Source organism: Dinoponera quadriceps, unplaced genomic scaffold (assembly GCF_001313825.1).
Source record: "Dinoponera quadriceps isolate SergipeBrazil2010 unplaced genomic scaffold, ASM131382v1 scaffold2503, whole genome shotgun sequence".
Lineage (NCBI taxonomy): Eukaryota > Metazoa > Arthropoda > Insecta > Hymenoptera > Formicidae > Dinoponera > Dinoponera quadriceps.
This window is the reverse complement of record NW_014556563.1, coordinates 16,256-37,729: the sequence shown is the minus strand read 5'-3', so window position 1 is coordinate 37,729 and position 21,474 is coordinate 16,256. Positions and strand designations below refer to the sequence as shown.

The 21,474-nt window shown below is 44.2% G+C and overlaps 1 protein-coding gene across 11 annotated transcripts in view; it reads left to right on the top strand.

Annotated features, from left to right (window-relative positions):
- The first annotated feature begins 923 nt into the window (after nucleotides 1-923).
- Nucleotides 924-21,474, top strand: part of LOC106747844 — a 33,922-nt gene continuing 13,371 nt past the window's right edge. Inside the window, exons 1-4 of one of the 11 annotated variants that reach the window (XM_014625777.1) lie at nucleotides 1,633-1,850; nucleotides 4,882-4,951; nucleotides 6,053-6,559; nucleotides 11,063-11,207. In XM_014625777.1, the coding sequence (XP_014481263.1) occupies nucleotides 6,196-6,559; nucleotides 11,063-11,207 (509 nt within the window). In that variant the 5' untranslated portion in view covers nucleotides 1,633-1,850; nucleotides 4,882-4,951; nucleotides 6,053-6,195. Of the gene's footprint in view, nucleotides 1,146-1,632; nucleotides 2,093-4,523; nucleotides 4,952-6,052; nucleotides 6,560-11,062; nucleotides 11,208-21,474 lie in introns of those variants that run through there. The other 10 variants (XM_014625775.1, XM_014625772.1, XM_014625773.1 and 7 more) reach the window with 10 other exon arrangements.

The window sequence follows — 21,474 nt, the reverse complement described above, 5'->3', positions numbered from 1 at the left end:
ATATATTTCAATTATAGCATTTATATCACGCTTCAACGCGTACTTTAGACAACCGGTAGACGACGAGTGTGTCTGGAATCACGTTCGAAACGATAAAAGCATCATGTCGTCGGGGAAATCCTGAAATCCGTCCGTAAAAGGTCAATCGAAGAATCCATCGTTAAATTATACTACAAAATAAGTGAGGATTTTCGAATTTTGCGATTTTATTTTCCCATGATATCTCGTGTGAGCGAAAATCGAGGAGAATAGTGCGGGCATTTCGAACCCCGGCATAAAAATTTCTCATGATCTTCCCAGAGCACAGCATAAATTTCGATAAAAATATCCCAGGTTGTCTCAAAATAGGGAAGATCGTGGCTAGAAATTACACGGGTTAGTTTTATCAGACCTTTTTCTCAATGCGTTTATATCGTGCTTATATTAAAAGATACAAAAAGAATAGCACGATTGGTCAATGTTTATGTAACATAACATTTTGAGGATCGCCTCTACATTACCAACATCAATCAGGTTCGTCATCGACTTTGGCATTTACTTAATAATCGGCATTACTATATTCAAATAGCGCACATGTGTGTATGTGTGTATCTGTAAAATATAAATACTTAAAGTGTTTCGTATATTTTGTTCAATCGTAGTGCACAATAGAAGCCAGGAAAGTCCTTTGAAAGTTCGTTGGAGTTGACCAAATGAGATCTGTTTGCGCTACCCACTTAGAATCGCATGTTTAAAACATTACATTTCCCAATCGGAGAGCCCGCGTGGATTCTCCGAATAGGGTCCGTAATTATTTTGGGAAATCGCTCTGGACCCCAATTAGATCTTGAGAAATTATGCGGGATGGCGCTGCAATCGTAGCGATGCGACTTGGGGAATTAAAATCTGTCTCGCCCGAAGTCAGGTCAGTGTCCGTTAAACGATCGACGGGACGGCGCCGAAAAACGTCTCGCGCGCTAACCCGCTACGGGGTTTTCCCCGGTGCAAAAAGCGGCTGCGGAGAGGTGCGGAAACTTCGTAGCGGAGTTGCGCGCTCCGGGAGTGTCGCGGCACGACTTTATTACTACGGATAGTTCGATTTACGAGTTACTCGAATCCAGGTATTTCCCCCGCGAAGAGAAGAGGGAGGCCGGTGCGGCTGCAGGGTACGTAGGTAGCGGCCGGGACGGGGGGAAGGGGGGAGAGGGAGATCAAGGACGTTCGGCGATAAATTTTCTTGGCTATAATGGGGGCTATGCTGGTGGAATGGGCAGTGACGCGCGGATATCGGGTAGGATTTTCCGCGTCGACTCGAGAGGGAACGGTGCTGGAAAAAGGACGAAAGGGCGGCGAGGAGCAGGGAGAGAGGGAGGACCCGAATATAGGGGGCGAGGTGAACGGGGTAGGGAACGGGGATCGCGAGGATGTCGTTATCGACGAGAGATTTTCCGAGGCTCGTCGATCGCTCTCGCTTGCGAGCGCGCGATACCAGATGACTCTGACGAGGAGAGAGAGAGAGAGAGAGAGAGAAGGAGAGGGGGGGAGAGAGGGAGAGAGCGTTCTCCTCTTCGGTTGGTACCGGAATAGAGGATACCGCGTCTAAAATTATTTCTCTAGCCGTGTGATGTTGTCTGGAGAGCGAGGTAGGAAGGCCCGCGCATTCCGCCCTCGTCAGTGCGCCATATATATTCGTTGCCGGCTAGCCGCCCGCATTCTAGCGGCGTCGTCAGTCTAAGACCGGTCTTTCGCTCTAATACCTCGTTCGTGTCTATAAAGTAAAACCCTCATAAAGCATCGGGGCCGGCGCGCGAGGAATTCCCGGGTCCGTGCGGTTCTCGCGGGGGGGATCTTTCAAGTTTTATTCGCCGCAGGTGAGAGGGGGAGGGGAGAGAACGACGACACGCGGGCAATCCGTTTCAGTCATTCCGTATGCACCGGGCCACCTCCGAAACGGTCGGTGCACCCGTCCGCGTCGGAAACTGTGCGGGAATCGGGGAGAATCGAGAAGTGATCGCCGTCGAGGAGGAGGAGAAGTTCTCGCGATCGCGAGAACCGAAGGACGGGGAGGACGGGAGTGCGCAGCGGAAGTGAACGTTACCTAAGTGTTGAGGCGGTGCGTTGGACGGCGTCCAAAGAGCGGGGATTAAAATAAAATTAAAGCGCGGGTAAAACGGTTCGCGCGAGCCGAACTTCTCGATCTACGGGTTGCCGCGGTGCAACCTTTGACCTAGCACGTGTCGGGATAATTTAGTACGTGACCCCCGCCGTCGGATTCTCCGCGGACAATCGTAGAATTCGGCTTGTACTTTTGCTTTTATTCGTTCTCCGGCGAAACGGACGCGCGAAATAAAGAAAGAGAGAGGGGGGGGGGGGNGGGGGGGGGGGAGAGAGAAGGGAGGGGAAGTAGGGAGGAAGGAAGATAAAAATAATACCGGAAGGATTAAGAGTCCATCGGGCATTCGAGATTGCAGCGGTGCCCAATTTGCGAAGGAGGATCCGTCTGGCGCGCGCGCGCGCCGGCGAAATTTTTAAATTCGGGTCTCGCGACTCTTCTGATAGAGGATCCCCGAGTGACTATTTCTCACGGGCGAATAGAGTCGTTTAATTCCGTGGACTCGAAACGGGGGAGAACGAGTGAGAAAAAGAAAGAGAGCGAAAATTCGCCGGACCACGGCGGCTTTTTATGATTTAGTGCGGCGGTCTCTCTCTCTCTTTCTCTCTCTCCTTCCTTTGCGCTCAGTTCGCGCGACAACTCGCGAAGTTGGCACGGCGCGAAATCTAAGTGGCTGATTAACGAAAAAATTCTGTCGCGCTGACAAAATATTTGCACGCGGCTCCTTGATATTCCGGACGACGCCGGCGACGAATCGCGTCCATTTCTTCTTAATCCTACTCCGGAGCTCGCGAAACGAGGTCGCGCGTTCGACGTACGAACGACGCCGGGACACCGGGAGATATCCGGCTCCTGTAATATTCAGAAGGGACGGCCGCAGAGGTCGGAGAGGCGGAGGATGCGGCGTGGACCGCGTCGACGCGAATCGCGCGAATTGCCCGCCGAGCGAGCTAATAAAGCGCACGTACGCGACCCGTAAAACGCGGACGACGGCGGCATGTCTCGGCCGGCCATCCGTGGAATTCGCAGGACTCGCGAGACTCTCAGGATCTCTCGTTAGAGCGGAAATAAAAGAGTCGCAGTGTCGACTCGAATCGAAATTTTGACGCCACTTTGAAGCTTTCAAGGGCCCGCGGGTTTATTTCAAACGTCGTTTCGTTAAATGATCCTGATAATTTTTTTTTTTTAATTATCAAACATACATGTGATTTTCGTGCAGATATTTATGTATGTTTTACTTATAATCAGTAATTTATGCACGTTATTACGTGCAACATTAATAAAGTTATAAATCATTTTGCGCAGCGCTGAATTAAGGTGTTGCTCGTGTGATCGTCACGATTCCGAACGTTGCGGGCTTCCGATATGAAAACGACGAAAAGATTAAAACTCTGAACTTGTAGCTATCATCTCTATCACGATGGAAAATAAAAATAAATTTCTCACACAATGGCAGGATTCTTGAAAGAGACAAATCGACTTTTAGTCAGTTGTTCTTCAGTTTGAAAATATTTAAAAAGTTGAAACGTTTAGAATATTGATTTCATCATGGTAGGAACGATATCCACGAGTTTATATTGGGGGTACAAATTAGTTCGGTCCGTTTTCAAAAGATGGCTCTGGCTGTTATGAATGTTTCACAGTGACAGCTGATTTCGGTGGTTTCAGAGAGGTTAGACATCTGTCAATAATATTCAGTTTATATCGCTTTGAGTTTCATACAAAACCCTTGTTTTTTACTGTGTTGAATATGTCAAATTTTGTGTTTAATAAGCAGCATTTGCGGGAGGTTTTAGTTTTCTACTTTAATTGGAAGAAAAGTGCCGCTGAAGCGCATCGAATGCTTGTAGAAGTTTATGGTGACAATGCTCCAACTGATAAATTATGTAGGGAATGGTTTCGACGTTTCAAGAATGGTGATTTCAGCGTTGAAGACAAGCCTCGCTCTGGACAGCCAAAAAATTATATTTTACCGCATGCGGTAAAATGCGGCGATTCCATTACGGGCCATCGGTATTGGCTACAATTTCATTTGAGCCGTGTATTACGAGAAAAACGGCCGGAATACGAGCGAGGACATGACAAAGTTATTCTTCTGCATGATAACGCTCGGCCTCATGTCGCAAAAGTCGTAGAAAATTATTTGGAAACGCTCAAGTGGGATACTTTACCGCACCCGCCGTATTCGCCGGACATTGCTTCTTCTGATTACTGGTTGTTCCGACGGATGCAGCACGATTTGGCAGGTCACCGGTTCACTTCTTTCGCAGAAATCGAAAATTGCCTCCTAACTTGGATCGCCTCAAAAGACGGGACATTTTTTCGAGATGGAATTCGAAAATTGTCTGAGAGGTGGGAAAAAGTAGTAACCAGCGATGGACAATACTTTGATTAATCTGTTCATTCATTTTGTTCTGAAATAAATGCACTTTTAACCACAAAAATCGGACCAAACTAATTTGTACTCCCAATAGATTAATAATTTTTTTGTCATTTTGTATTCAGAAATCTACGATATCTGGAATCGTGGTCACCAAGTTTTCACGTTTAGCGTTAATAAAATTATTTATAACTTTGTTAATATTAAATGTGATAATGAGTATAAATTACTGTGTATATTATACAATAATTATTTTACACAAAGTATTCTGAAATTAGATCGACAAACTTCGAATATTTATAAAGGATACCAAAACAAATAATTTTTGTCGATAAATCCATGTCCGCAAATGAGCTAGAAATGAGCTTTTGAAACCAGAGTGAATTATTTAGTGAATTATTTACAGCAGTTGTTTGACGTGTTGACCATTTAGAGCATCAACCATTTTTTCTGGCCTTGGTATTTGTTCCTATCTCTAGGTAAAATTTCCTTTATTTAACTGAATGCATAGATAAATATTTATGCAATATTCCAGAATTGCATGTCTTATAATTTAAAAGAAAATTCCTAAAAATCACCTATCGAACTAAACGTTCTTATTGAAAATATCCTTCCATAAGGATAGTTTTAAATTATTAAAATTACACTTTTATGTATGTGGTTTGATTTTTCGTTAAAAATTACACATTTTGCCGCATAAAGAAATAAATTCACATATTTAAACGTGTAATTTAAAACATTCCATAATGTGGAATAAGATATATAGCAGGAAATATATAAAAATGGAGAATATGTATTTTCAATTAATATAAATGTATAAAAAATATACACAAAATATCTATATACGTTTATGTCTTCTTATCTGTGATTTTTATATATAATTATGAGGAAATATTTATTAGATTGGGAAGAAAATTCTTAGCGTTTTTTGNGTATATATTTGGAAAAGAAATATGTTTTATGCATAAAATTCAACACGTTTATAGTTAATTAATAGTAAATGTTTTCCATCGGAGAAGAAAAGAAGAAATAAGAAAATATTATAATTACACGTTTTATATGTGTAATTTAATATATATATATATATATTAATTTAATATATAAATGTGTAAAATATACGCTTTGAATTGCGCAAAATAACAGATAAAACGGGCAGCCAAATAATACGCGTAAAATTATGTAAAAGTGACTATATATTTAAGTGCAAAAATTACATACATGCATTTGTAGTTTACAATTAAGTGCAAAAATTGCATACATACATGATCCCGAAATAAAAATACATTATATTATTAGAATTGAGATTGTGTGTGTATGAATCTATTTCGCTATCTTAGCTTTTAGCTTTGTCGCATAGGGAAAAAAATGTTGAATAAATAAAATTTTCCACAGCAGCGTGATCGGAGTAAATCTTCTTGATTCGATGGTAAAATATCATTAAAACTATTTGCGTTATATATTGTTTCAATTAATAAAATATTAGTTTCATTGATATTACTGTTGAAGTTCAAGAAGTTCGATTCCAATTACGCGCGCTGTTGGAAATTCTATTAATTCGACAGCATTTTTTGCCCGTGTAGAATTAAAGGGCTAAAATAAAGAAAAAAAGTTATAAGGTCCAAATTTCGACCCGGGAAGAGAAAAAACGGTAAAGGAATTTGCGGTGCGAGGGATTTTTCAACAGCGGTTCTTCACGAGCACTGATCTTTCCGCGCGCCCGAGGATGCAGACGGACCGCGACGAGTGTTACGGCAGGCTCTGCTCGTCGGAGACCCTGCGCTCCGGCAAGAAGGGCTTCTTCCACGACTTCAGCGACTTCGTGACGCAAACCGCCGGCGACGCGTGGACGTCGCGGATATTCGGTCGGATTGACAGCGACGAGGGGCGCGTGCGGGCGGTCTTCTCCGATGCGAAGTTACGGGACGTCGTGGCTGACACTCTCGCCAAGGTGAAGCTCCTCTTCCGGGATAAGGACGCGGAGATCTCCAGGCGCAGACGGCTCGAGGGATACCAGCTTGCCGCGGTCGGCCAATACGACAAGGCTCTTTTGCTGTTCAGTCAGGCCGTCTTGCGTGCGCCCCAATCAGGTAGCTACAAATAGAATAGATTGACGATCAATCGGAACGGCTAAAGCATTAGTGTGTGGAAAGGGGGGAAAGACCATTGGAACAAACCAGAGTCCTTCATACTGTATTCGCATGTCCGCGAATACAGAGTACGGATGAATCTTTGATTTCGGAACAAAATAACGTTGACGGTTTTCATTTATTTCTACACGGAGAAAAGGGTTCCTTTGGATTTCGTATTTGTTTGTTTGACCCGAGTTTGTTTAATATAAACAATTTAATTTAATGATAAATATCATTTCGTTTGAATGCCAATTTTGTAGTTCACTGGAGCAAATTATGTTGTTTGATAAAAAAAATATAGCATTATTTAGAGGAAGTAATATTTCGTTTCCAATAAATAAAATATTAAAAAAATTTATCTCATTATATATTAAGTAGTGTTCCACTGAAATATTTCCACTGAATGTTTTTGTAACAGTGTTTTAACAATTTTGTAGCAGTGTTATTTCTTTTAGATAATTTACTTACCGCTTGTGATAAGTATTGCAATGTTTGGATAAAAATGTAAAAGAAATATAGTATTTGACGTAAAGAGAGAGAGAGAGAGAGAGAGAGATATTTGTTGTTTGAAAAATCAAACATTCCTGTTTATTGAATCAAACATTCGTTTGTATTATTTTATTCTAAAAGACAAATTTGTTTCAACTAAAGAAATGTTATTAAATCCAAAAAAATTTTTCTCTCTGTGTACGGATTTTATTTGTTATAAAGTAACGTATAGTGATTATATTGAATGTGCACATTGTATTATTTTGTTTAGAGATTTTTTCATTAGACATTCTTTTACATTTTTCTGCTATAAATAGATAAGAATATATTATGGCTCAAATTTATTGAATTAAAACTAAATAAGAAAAAAACAGATATACACTGTGCAATATTAAAATGACGTTGTAAACGTTTCATCAATCCTTAGATCTATTAATGTTTCAAATTTTATTTCTGAGCTAAAAATACGGCCGGTTAATTGGTTAGCTTTTTTAGTTTTTAGTTTTTTCCGCGCGCAGTAGTACTTGGATGCACAAGTCGATGAAAAATCCAGTCAGAATCATGTTGAAATCAAATCAAAATCACGTGAAAGTCAATATACGATTTGATATTTCTAAGACTTCAGCACGATATCTAGAAGATATTGTGTAAATATGATGACGACCTCGTCGTTATCCAAGATATATCCACATCAAGTTGGTATATAGATATAGATATAACCATTCGGCTTGGATATGATACTGATTAGGCATTGACTAGATCATGAATAATCAGTCGACGCTTATGACGTTCTCCACATATCGCATAGATAGCTAAATATCCACTATACAGGGTGTTCCATTTTAGGTGATTCAGTCGATTATTTTGAAAGTATACCATTTTCGGGAAAAATGTTTTATATGAAAATTGTAAAGTTTTAAGTGGCGCATTATTTAGTAAGTTAGTGTGATCTTCGATAACATTGTAAGGTTAATATAGAAATACATATAAAAATTACTTCGAAATTTTTTAATGAAAATCCCTTTTTTTAATTATATATTCTTACAGCTGACTTCGAGAGAGAGAGATAACTTTAATAAAGTTATTTTTCATCAAATACTGTCCGAGTTATGAAGCGTGAAAGTTACGATATTTGCAGTATAGCGCGCGCGAATAAGTATGGTATAGCGCGTGCGATAAGAAGAAGCGACGGCGACTGAGCTTCATTTACGCTCACGGGAGTTTTGCATTTTTACCTATAAGTTTTCCAATTACATTTTCGCGTAGGTAAATCATAACTCAATATAAGTAATCATCGTGGATAGTCTAACAATTCCAGATCAATCCTTTCCAATTGAACGACTTAGCTTTCCACTTTCAAGTTTTTTTCTTATAGCTCTTCTTTTTCAAACGATTTTGTCATACTACAGCAGTGGTGAGCTTTTCCAAAGCTCTTTTCAAAATAGTCGATTACAATTCAAATGAAGTCGTTGATATTATTCTTGTGCTTGGTGAAGCTGGACGCAATTATCGTAGATAAGTTGCCCCAATCGGGCAACCTCCGCGTGGTACATCTTGGGTAATACTAACGCCGGCGATATTGTAACCTTCAAGCTTCACAACTCGGAAAGTATTTAATGAAAAATAACTTTATTACAGTGTCTGGAAGAACTCTCGAGGTCAACTATAAGAATAAGCAATCAATAATAAGGATTTCCATGAAAGAATTTCCAAATAATCTTTACGTGGCCTTAACAATATTATCCAAGGTCAAACTAACGTTGTTATGTAACGCGTCACTTAAAATCCCAGAACTTTTATACGAAACATTTTTTCCGAAAACGCTTTATTTTCAAAACAATCGACTGTAACCACTTAAAATAAAACACCCTGTATGATATCAATAAAATATCATGCGAACCTGTCGCTAATGTAGCGTCGATCTTCTCTTTTGCATCAATGAAAAATCTAATGGTAATCAAATCTAATGGTTATCAAATCGAAGAATGGTCTGAAGAATCAACCATCGATATCGAATCATTCATCGACCTGTGAACTCGAGTATACGAAATAGAAACATAACAATATCGATTGATACGGTCATTTTGTTTTGTTTTAAAATAGTCCGAAGCAATGAGAAACTGTCGTGATCGTCCAAACTCTGTATTTAAGGGACTCTGCGCTGAACGATCTGGCCGGGGCCTTCCCGCGGTCGTCGGTTTCATTAGCAGTCGGGATGACGTAACGCAATTACATCTATAATTAGAACGCGCTCGCGTTGTACGGAACGTTTACTTATCTGTCAATTATTACCGCAATTTATCGCAATAACTGTGTATAATAATTACACTATTATTTTGCTAGAGTTATTATATTCAATTAGTGCATATATACGGAAAGAAGTTAGGATCAATTCAAGACTCACTCATATTCTCACGCATACACGTAAGCAAGAATATATAATCTTGTATAAAAATAAAGTTTACTTGCACATGAAGAAATTTTATCTAATTTTCCGTTCAAGCTATTATATTCTTGTTATTCAAGAATATTTAATTATGATTAAGTAATTATTTGAAAATAATTTTCATGAATTGAGAGGAAAAAGTATTAGATAGAAAGAACGAGATCTATAAACTAAGAATTATATCAGATTTCGTTCTGTCTACATATTTTTTTCTTTTTAATTCGTAAAAATGATTTTTTGAATAATAAGAATATAAAGATATGCAAATTGTTTGAATTCGAATCGAAATGAATTATAATAAATTCGATTCAGGTTCGTTTTCGAATCTAGAAAGTTCGAATTTGAATAGTTTGATTTCAAATCGGTCGTCTGTGCGTCGGTTACTTCATTTATATCGGAAATTGAAATTAAAAATCAGTTCTTTATAGTCATTTTTTTATTATTAATTAAATTACGCAAAATACAAAATTACACGCATAAACGTCTTAAAATGACATTTGATTGAAGTTATTTTTACATATTTTTGGCCGATTCAACTTACGTCACTTAAAACGTNCTTATTAAATTAATACGTTGAATTATGACGTGTCAAGTTAACACGTTAAATTATGTTAAATGACGTGATTTAAAACGGCAAGACACGTGTAAGAAATGTGTGAGAAGAGCTTCAGCTAAAGGATTAGCAATGTGTATATGAGAATATGAATCTTGAATTAATATTAATTTTTTCATGTACATAAAGGAAAAAGGAAGAGGTTTCTTTGGATTTAGTATTTTTACTTATTTCACTAAAATTTATCTCATAGAAACAACATATACAAAATGTTATTCGTTTGAGTAAAAATTTCATTCTCATTCAAAAAAATTCGATTATTTAACAGAAAGAACGCTATTATTTGAAATAATATCTTCTAACCAAAATAAAATATTATTTGGTTACAATAAATATGGAAAATCAAGCAATCTGTATACGAAAATTATCTTTCAAACAAATTTTTTTATTTCAAATTAAGATACATATCCGTTGGAAGGTCTAACAATCGTACTTAATCGAAATATTAGTTTCTTTGGAGCATATCAATGTTGAAATTTGTCCGGATGCGATAAAATTGATGAAATTCGGTGAAATCTTTCTCCCGGTGTACAATTCGTTGTCCGTCGCGCTTGAGATTGATTTTTCCTTTACTTTTTCTCGCCGATCGAGGCGCGGACGTTCGAGGTTTTCTCGAAAACCCCACGATCTTAAAATACGCGTCGGCCAAGGCGATCGCGCATCGGCCGTGGCACCTCGCCAGGTTCACAAGTCGAATAAATATGTCACTCGAGTCCTGCTTACTGCGTCTCGCCGACGTGCGTCGCTCGGGGGCGAGTGGGATTTTCGCGTTTTCGCATTGACTAGTGTATCGATAAATTCCAGGGTGGACGGTAATCGACGAGCGAGCGACCGGCAGCCCGCTCGTTCGTGCTCGAAACAGCGCGGCGATGCTCCGCATCAAATCACACGGAGGCCGCGATATCCGTTTCAGGTAAAAGCAAGACGGTTGATCAAGGTCTGGCGTTGCCGCTGGCGCTGCTCGGGAGAGCCGAGATCTTTATGGCCCTCAAAGAATACCATTTCGCCCTGGAGGATCTGCTGCTGGCTGCGGAACACGACTTGCCGGATAAACCGACGTAAGTCACACTCTCACTCGCCCACGCGGCCCATATTTCTATCTTCGACGCGAGATTCGAGTATGGTGTCGTCGCAGTCCTGTCTACTGCAAATCCAACAGTAAGCACATGCGATACAGCATGCGTTGTATTGTCGAGTCCACACACTGCAAATCCGAATGCGTTATTTTTACACGCAAACGTCGAAGAATGACACGTTTGACTGAAGTTCCTTTTACATGTTTCTTACCGTTTTTTTAGGTTAAACTATTTAAAACGTCCGATCGTGTTAAATGATTTAAAACGGCAAGAAATGTATAAAATAAGCCTCAGCCGAAATGACAATTTTGGATTTGCAGTGTACACACTCGGATTTACAATGTTGCGATCGATCGATTGTACCGGTGATTTATTCCGAAATCCTTTCCTCTTGCTTCAACAACCAGTAATCACCTGTAAAATTAATATAAATACGCGATTCTCCTTCTTAGCCCACTCTTCTTCGTGATTCTGTCGCGTTAATTTTATCGATTATTCAAACAAATGTTCCCGGAACATCTTACAAATCCGCTCAATCAATCCCATCAGTATCATGAACTTATCCTTTTATTTCAATGTATCCCGCTGTAAATTTAGCCGTGCTATCCTCTCGCCTCTGAGATCATTAAACCGGCGGGGAAACAGGAGCCTCATAAAAGCATAAAACCCGCCGTTTCAACCCGCCGATCTATCGCCACGTGATCTCAACTACACTCGCAAGGCTATACTCGAGAAAAATCGCGAAGACACACGTTCGAGGCTTAGCGGAAATCGAAAGTTCGGGATCTCCTTCGGAGCGTCGAATTCTCCCTTAATTGAGAAAATGATCGCAGATTAACAGAGCCCCAGTCCGTGGCTCACCGCTTCCCCGGGCGGGACGTGCTCGAGGCCGGTGTTGTCGCGATAGTCGTCGGATCGACTGCGAATTCGTCAGGTGGAAGGAGCCCGGTCTTAAAGTTTACGCGAAACCCAAAGCGACCGGCCCATGCATAATGCATCGGCGGGGAATTTCAACCGGACCGGGTTTATACGAGCGACTTCGATGCGAGCCCGAAGCGCTCGTGGCAGCTCGACGCCGCGCGGCCGAGAACGCGCCGAGAGGTCCTGTTCCATCATCGAGGGTTGTACGTTCGGCAGAACTTCGCGAAACCCACTCTTTCAGACCAGAGATCGCAGCGAGCCTTATTAGAAGGGGGGGGAGTCTTCCTCGGACCTTCCGAATTTCCGAATTCGCGCGCACTCTTTCGTTCCCGCACGTTTTCGCCGCCGGCGAAACGCCGCTCCCGGCAGTTTTCTATTATTTTCGGGTCTTTCTCTCCCGTTTCTCGCGACCACCTCCGAGTTATCCGTTGCATCGCGCACCGGTGCATTTCATCGCAAGTGTATCCACCGAGAACGCTCGACCGGCTCTATCGGAGAGAAGGTTCCCCGACATAATATAGCCGAGGGCCCAGGGATGCGCGCGTACTTCCTAAAATATTCAGAAGGGATGGGTACCCCTGCCGGGACGGCGGCGGTGGTAGCTACCGAACGAAACTAGACTTGGGTTTTAGTCTACCTATCCTCCGCGCCGCTACGGGTTAACCTTGTGAAACTAGCCGTACGACTATGGGAAGCCTTTGAATAGACGAACAATAAACATTTAACGCGGTGCTTCTGAGAACGCGCCCCTCCCTTCTCCCTCTCTCTCTCCTTCTCTCCCTCTCTCTCATTCACTCACTGTGTCTCTTTCCCGCTCGCTCGCGTTTTCTCTCTCTCTCTCTCTCTCTCATTCTCTTCCTTTCTGTCGGTGCGACGAAGCGCACGGATATGTAAAACGGCGAAGGCTGAAATTTTTATGCGCCATTAGCCGCACGCGAAGGGTGTGTTATTCGGAATTGGTAACGAGGGAGGATTCAATTACGCTTGAAAAGTCCCGGCCGCATCGCTCGCATCGACTGCGCCATCGACGCCGCGCGGGAGACCCGAAGTTTTCGCGGAAGGCGAAGAAAAGGTTCAACGGGAGAGTCGCCGGCGACGGTCGGCCCGGCTCACCCCCGTCAAGGCAGATTCGAAAATCGTAAAAGCCGCCGAGCGGCACGGCGCGTACGGCAGTTTCCTGTGTTTTAACGGGCGACCGCCGCTGCACGAGTCGCGCCGCGAGTCGTTCGCCAACGGCGCGAGAAATGAAAAAGGCTCGTAAACACGAGGGTTATCCGATTTCGAAACCCATTACGCACGGGACATTGCCCGCCGGTTTTTTGGCTCGAATCGCGAGAGTCCCTTCGCACTGTAAAAACAAAGGGGGTTGGCACGTGGGGAGGGAGGAGGGGGTGGCTTAACGAGTCGAACGCGAGATCCGCGCGCAGCTTCTCCGGCGAAATGGCCGATTTGAGAGAGACGAGACGCGTATCCTCGCACAGCAGGAGCGCAGGCAATTTTCCAGATCCTCTCTGAGAATCGAGAAGGAGAGAGAGAGAGAGAGAGAGAGGGAAAAAGAGCCATATATATGTACGGAGAACGGCTGCTTTCGTTCGGTGCCGCAGTCGACGGTTTTGGACCACCCTGTATGTGAACGCGGGCGCGCGCACGATACTGAGCGGGTTAAACCGCCATTATACATCGGAGGAGAATATTATAAAATCCCCCGCGGCGAAATAATAACGAGGGTAATTCGCCCTGCGTTCGATGGCGATCAGCGGGATTAACAACGGCCGCTAACAGCGGCGGATATGATTAAAAGACTCTATCCGTGTGCATCCAGCAGGAGGCTTTTTTCAATCCTTTCGCCTCTCTCTCTCTCTCTCTTTGAGTGTTAAAGGAAGCGTTCACGTTTTTCTTCTCCCGTTTGTTGCCGCTCCGAGCGCGCGATTGAAAGTGTAATACAAATCTGTGGACTGGTTTCTTCTTTCCGATTAACTGAAAAGCGATAGAACGGGCCTTTACGAGTCTAATCGCGGCTGTTGTAACGATATACTATTTTCTTCTTTAATTTTGCCGGGGGATATAAACTAGGCGCTAGTAATTACACTGTAAATCCGAATGTGTCGTTTTTACGAGCGCAAACGTCTCAAAATGACGCATTTGACTGAAGCTATTCCCACATGTTTCTTGCCGATTTAGCTTCAACGTCATTTAAAACGTTTAATCGTGTCAAATCAACACGTTAAATTACAACGTCGAGTTACAAGTTAACTAGTCCAATCGTGTTAAATGACGTGATTTAAAACAGCAAGATACGTGTAAAAAGTGTGTAAGGAGGGCTTCAGCTAAAAGATTTGCAGTGTGGGTGATCATTTCTTCAAATGTCGCATCAGATGTCAAAGCGTCGTGTGCTCCCTTCGTCGTGCTCGTCATCAATCTTTAATCGATGCATTCATACGAGAGCTAACCACGCTCCCGTGTTTGATTCGAGCTGGTGGTGCGCTATTCGGCGGAAATTCAGCGCGATCTCCCGATTCTTTCGAGCGTATATATATCGGCAGATATCGAAATATATATATATATATATATATATATATATATATTGTATATAATGTTTGGAGGACACCATAAACAATTTTGGAAATTCGCTACTACCTGTGGATTTACCGAAATTCGGCGTACGGTCCCGCTTTAACGATCCGCGTGCACCCGCCCCTTCCGCCGGTTTATCGACGCAGACAGGTGCAGTTATCACTGCATCATCCGTAGAGACACGAGAGCGAGAGCCGCCTGCTCGCCCTGCTCTCTCGGTGGTCGCAAGCATTTCGCAAAATCGATAATAAACAGCACGCGAGCCGCGTGGCGAGCGAGCGCGGAGAGGACGGCCGAGCGAGCGGGGAAAGGGGCTGTAGCCTGTACTGTCAATTAAAATCGCAGCTGAATTAATGACGGGTAGATGCAAAGCTGACGGATTACGCGAAATGAATTTTACCGACGCGCCACCCGGTATCCGTCCCGTCCCGCGAACGGTGTTATGTCGACTAGAAGAGGGGGCCGAGGGGGGCGACGAGGGGCAACCGTGGGGTTAAGTTCTAATTATAATTGGTACAATTATCGACAAGCGCCACTTCGAAATCCTCAAAGGCTACGGGAGGCGAAGGGATAGAGGAGGGCGATGAGGGAAGGGGAGGGGATACGGAGGAGCGAATCATTAGAAAGGCGAAAGGTGAGGCTCGCCGCGTCGTAAACGAGCGTGTTATCGAGGCGATATTTTGACAATCGCTCTCGCACGAGTTTCCCGACGACGATGACGTCGATGACGAGACGGGTGAAAGCGGCCACGCGACACGGGAAAAACCCGTGTGGTATGTAACGGCAGAAATTATCGGGATATTCCCGCGCGGAGAGATCGCGCGCGCGCGCTCGCTGCGATTGTGAAACACAGCGTTACCTCCCTCCCTTCCTCATTCCCCTCTCTCTCTCTCTCTCTCTCTCTCTTTGTGTGTGCTTTTCCTCCTCTTTCTCTCTCCTTCTTCTTCCCTCTACCCCGCGAAATATGGATTTTTACGAACATTCTCGCAAACAAAACAAACGATATTTCGCGGAGGGAAGAGAACCGCCCCCGGTCGGCCGGTCGCCCGTTGCAAAATAATGCTCGCGGAATGACATTCGGGAAAACACGTTTGCTTTATCGCGAAATAATAGTCATTTCGTTTTGCGCGAGTAGTAATTGCGAGGGAATATTTTGCGAGAACAAAAGGCAAAGAGAGAGAGAGAGAGAGAGAAAGGGGAACAGAGAGAGGGAGGGAGAAAGGGAGGGAAGGCGCCTCGGGTCCGTATCAAATTCTCATTTTACAGTCATTTCCGTGTCTCGCGTTATTATCCGAACGTCATAGTTAAGAACCGCGAAGGAGCAAAAGTTAAAGCGGAAAAAGGGAGCTTCTCATGAACGGAGCGCACCGTGCTGAATTTAAATCGAGCAAAGCGATGCGTAAGACAATTTGTCTTCCCCTACCTAAAGAGCTACAAACGCTCCTCCGCTCGGCGGAATACTTTCCGCCGAATGAGAACTTTTTAAAACATGACAGAGGCGAGCGGGAGGGGCACCGGACGACTTTCCTGCCCCGGCTTGACATTTATACTTTTCATACCTCCTCCTCCTCTCTCGTTGTCTCGATTGGGACTATTAATTTTCGATAGTATTCCGAAGTGTCTTCGAAAAGCCGCGATATTTGCATTTCAAAACTTGCGAAGAGTAACAGCTTTGTCGGTGAGTTTGAGATTAGATAGCGATGGATTAGATTGGAATTAAATGCCGAGTTCAAACAACGTTCTTCACATCTTAAAAATCCGTAGTTCCGAAGCTTCGATGTCCGTCTCTGACATGTTTGACATTTAGGCGCTGAAATGTGTAAACCGATGCTTAAAATCTTCAAAGTATCCGAATGCCGGGATTTCCGAAAGAAAACACCAGCCTTAGTCTCGGTCTTTCCTTACGTTAAAAAAAAAAGGAAATAGTTACATGGTAGAAAATGTGCGTAATCATTTTCACAAGACTATTGTATGTTTTGGTAGAGAAGTGTGTGTGCTGTTGTACAGAGTGTTGCATCAGAGTACGACCGATTATACGACGGGTTGCCTGCCCAAAGGCGCGCGTGTTCGGATGGCAATTTCAGATTTGTCGATGTAGTCACTGGCGCACCTTTTGTCTTTTTATGACAATTATGATGATAATTAGGAACGCTGTAACTTCGTCGGAAAGGTACGACTTATCGACAAATCCGAAATTATCATCTGGACGCGCTTTTGGGCAGGCAACCCCTGGTAAAGGATTGTATTTTGATGCAACACCCTGTACATCCATGCGCATAAATTTTACTCTTGCACTTTCAACGAGTTTTCAGAGCCACTGAAAACAAAATAGTACGTGAGTTTCGGCGCTTCTCGTCTACTGGATTAACGATCGATCGAAGACACGTAATAATTGAATCAACGCACGATTCGACGCGGATAAAACGGCGATGTGCGAGGATGAAAAATATTCTGGAATCTTTTTAATCACGCCCTCTTAACGCCCGAAAAATCCGTCGGGCGGCAGGAAACAGCTAGCAGAGAGACAGAGAAAGATGGAGAGAGAGAGAGAGAGAGAGAGAGAGGGAGAGATCTGAAGAGAAAAGGATGGAGATGGAGATCGGCCAGATACGGGATCGAGCTGGAGATAGAAGACTTCCCGAGCTGTTCCTCGGGGTTCGCGCGAAATTAGATCGGTCCGATCTCTTCGCCGAGGCAATCCGCGACTGAACAAGTCGTGGTGGGTACGGGAGAGCAGCCCCGCGCTCGCAATGAACGCTTTTTCCTGCCCGGCTGCTGCCGGACCGCGCTTTACCTCGGTGGTGGAAAAAGAGACAGATGTTGAACATGATCGGGGTAGAAACAGCCCGGGGAAAGGGGAAATCTCGTACGTCCGGCCGTCAGTTCGGCAAGAAGGATTGCTCCTCGAGAGCCGGCCTGGCGCGTTCCGCAGCGGGAGCTTCGGATCCAGATTGCAGGCAACGATCCTCTCCCGCAGGATAACCGGAGAGAACGTCCGTCCGCGATTATCGAGATAAACATGCGCGTGCGCGATGTTTCGCGTGATGTACGAGCGAAAATTCTCGCTCGCCTCGTCGAAACCTCGACGTAACTTACCTTCGCATATTTCAAGGGGCGAAGCACGCGCGAAGGCACGTGTCCTCACACCGTGGCGGATCTCTTCGCTCTTCACGCGCGAGGAGGGACACTTTCGGAGTAGCTCGTCGATAAAAATTCGCCCTTTCGGCGCGCGCGTATCCTCGTGTATCCTCGCGCGGGAATCCATCGTTGCGGCGAGACCCTAGCGCGATCAGCCCTCTTCGCTTGCGAGCCGAGTTCGACGCAGAGCTCTGCCATTCCCTAGATCGAGAATTACACGAGTTTCAACTTGACACGCTCCGAGAGAATTCCCATTAAAATTTGCAGTCATTTCTGACGACTTCATTATATTCTCTTCGGGTTTTAAGGGGACGCAAGGGTTGATGACGGACTTGATAAACGTCGATGACGTAGAGACAAATGTTGGTGTTATGGTGGTTAATACCGGCGCGATCACGCTACTCTTCTTGCGCTTCTTGTTCGTATAGGCGTTACGTAAAATGCAAGCGCGATGAAAATAATACTTCGTGTATGTTTGTTTCTATGAAGCAAATTTCAGGCAAATAAATAGAAATACGAAATCTAAAGGAACCTTTTTCTCTGTGTACGTAACATTTTATCCTGGAAAGCCGTTCAGGGAAGGTTGAAGAAATCACTATAACGACGCGTAATAGTCGAATAGTCGAACGGGTTAACGGGGCGACGCTGCATGCGACGATGTTTCGCGATAGGTTTGCGGTATATTTGCGGATCGAGAGTCGAGTGAACGCTGTATTATTTCGCCGGAGCGACGACTCGTTACGTTGGTTTTTCGCAAATTATATAAATTAAAAGTGCTCCGCTTTCATTATTTCCCCGAAAGGGGCTTGCGAGAAAGGAAGGGAGAAAGGGAGGGAGAGAGGGAGAGACGGCCGAAGGCTTTGATCGTAGACAATGCGGAGGAGAGATTTAATTATTGAAATAAAGAGCGCGCGCGCGGCAGATGAAAAGCTCAAGAAAGCGCTTTGGCGCTCGAAATGACGGTGGGATTCCCGCTCGCCGCCGCCGCGTGGAGGATGCAATTTATTAAGCGAGGAGGCAAAGCGTAAACGCATTAGATTTATCGTCCGGGAACTCGGCGAAATAAAATAACGCGCTCTCGTACGGTGTCGGTTACACGGGGCGCGCGCGCGATATCCAAGATAGTCGTGTTGAATTAATGCAACGAGGGCGGAGACTCGGCTCGAGTTCGACCCGATCCTTAACCCCCGAGTACCCTTTAATCCCGCCGCCGGAGCTTTAAATCCGCCGAGGATGCCTCGGCCCTGGCGGATTGCAAGCCTGCGCGCCGACTCTTCTACGACAATGGCGATTTTTATTAATTCCGAGTGCCGGGATATCTCGAGAATTCGCGGAAGTGAGTGAGGTCGCTAACTCGAGTTTGCTTCCCCGAGACCTCTCGTCCTTCTGCCCGTCCGCTCGTTCGTCTCGTTGTTTTTCGCGCGGTCCGTCGAGAGGAATCCGGCCGCTCGGCGTAACGTCGCAGCTATCCTCTCGAGCGAGTTCAGAGACGTCCGGAAAAACGTCGGATGGCGATCCGGAGGATTAACTGAGTCCCTTATGGGCGCTCACGTATGAAAGAGCGAGAGAGAGAGAGAGAGAGAGACGTCGTTTCGACCGTCCGCTTCGTGAACAATTCGTCGACGAGTCGAACTAGTTTGCAAGTCGTCGCGACTCGCTCCGTGCGCTCGCGCGCTACGTTAGCCCGAAGACGACGTTGCTTCGCGTTCCCTCCCTTCCCCCCTCGCTCTGATACGATGCATATATATATATATATACAGATATATGTTTGGCTGGATCGGCGGACGACCACGGAAAACCGATTATCCGGCCGGTCGTCGCAAAACACATCCCGTAGCGTCTCCTGACAAGAAGATCCCTGACGGCAAGTAAGATGACGCATTTTCGTCCGCGCTTCCCAGCAAAAAGCGGGAAACCCCATGGGTGTCGGCGCAATCCCGGGAAGGGGCAGGGTGAGAAGGGGGAGGGATCATCCCTCGATTCAAATCCGAGCGCGAAGGGAAAGAGGGGAAAGGAGAGAGGGATTGAGAGAGAGAGAGAGAGAGAGAGATGGGGGAGGGGAGAGCAAGAGCACCTCCGGCCGGGCTAATTAATGAAGTAATCGACGTACCGCCTTAGCCCTCGGCGCTGCTTAGTCACGGCGGTGAAGTGGTCTTGTTTCGACGTCGCCTACGCGGCTAGACTACCGTCTAGCGCCGTTGCGCATCCCAATGACTCGACATTATACCATCCGTTGATCAGACAACCGTCCGCAATTAACAAGTTCGCGGACGGCTCGGTTTCGAGCGGCGCGTAATGCATGAGTAAGTGATTTGCTCGGCCGTAATGAGTCCGCGCGGAGGAGCGCCGAGAACGGGTGCGAAGTGTGATGCTAACGTCAAAAAGGTTGACGGAGAGAGAGTGAGAGAGTGCGCTATTTATTTTGCGTTTTTAGGACATGCCCTTCTCTGCGTCCTGCTCCCGTGTTGCGGTCTTCTTCTTGTTTGGTGATGTCAAGAATGAGGAGACGCGTAGCCGAAATTCTTGCGAAATACGTCGAAATGAAAGGGATCACCCCACGAAATGCTTGCGATCGACCAATCAAGTCTGCAAAATGTTCCTAAAACTTTCCTCTTGCTCTAACCAATAGAATGACACCAAAACTGACACAAGTAGGATATAAACCGATATACCCATGTTTCTCGGTTTAAAGTACTAAATTCTGTCGGCGAGAACATGAATTTCGTCCACTGTGTATAATAATTTGAGCTAAAGCGATAGTTTAGAATTGCGAGCGCGTCCGGTTGTGATATTAGCGTCGTTTGATTTTTTGTTCCGCTGAAATTTTTGTTGAGATGTCCTCTTGTGAAAATTAAGGTAATAAATCAGCGATAAGTGATTTACTTGGCGTTGCTATTTCATAGTGAGTTATGAATTTTCCAAATCACTTTGGATCTCGTGCCGATCTCTCTATTCTCTTGAGGCCCAGTTTCTAGAAGCGTCAACCCTCAAATATCTAAAAAAAATTGTTGCCTCCAAGAAAATATGTAACAATTTTTCATGCGCATAAATTTTTATTCTACACCTTCAACGGAGCTTAGAGCCTAGAAACAAAATAGTATTTGGTTTTGCTATCTTTCTTCTAAATAACCGTAAAATTAACATACAATTTTCTTTTTTGGCCCACTTTTTCCATGATTTTGTAGTGTTAATTTTACGGCTATTTATTAAAATTGTTAAAGTAAAAACGACAGTTTTCAGAATACTTTATAAATATCTTATAAATCGATCACAACCGTCATTTGATTAACGTATCCTTTCATGCCGACATATTTAGCAAGAATTTTGGAAACATATATTTTCTTGCGTCTGACGTCATTAATCGAGATGGCTGCGGCGATAAACCAGGGATCTTAAGTGCGAAAATTAAATACACCAAGGCCGAAAGCAGCGGGCGACCAAATTTTTGAAAATTGAGTAACATTTTTCTCAAGCACAAGCATGCATAATTCACACAGCAAATTATACAGTTGCCGTAATGAGTTATCAATTGATTCAAGGGTTGCAATTTGGTCAGCAACTATGTGCGAACCATAGCGCAACCATAGCAGCGGAATACAACAAAGAGGGCGGGTGG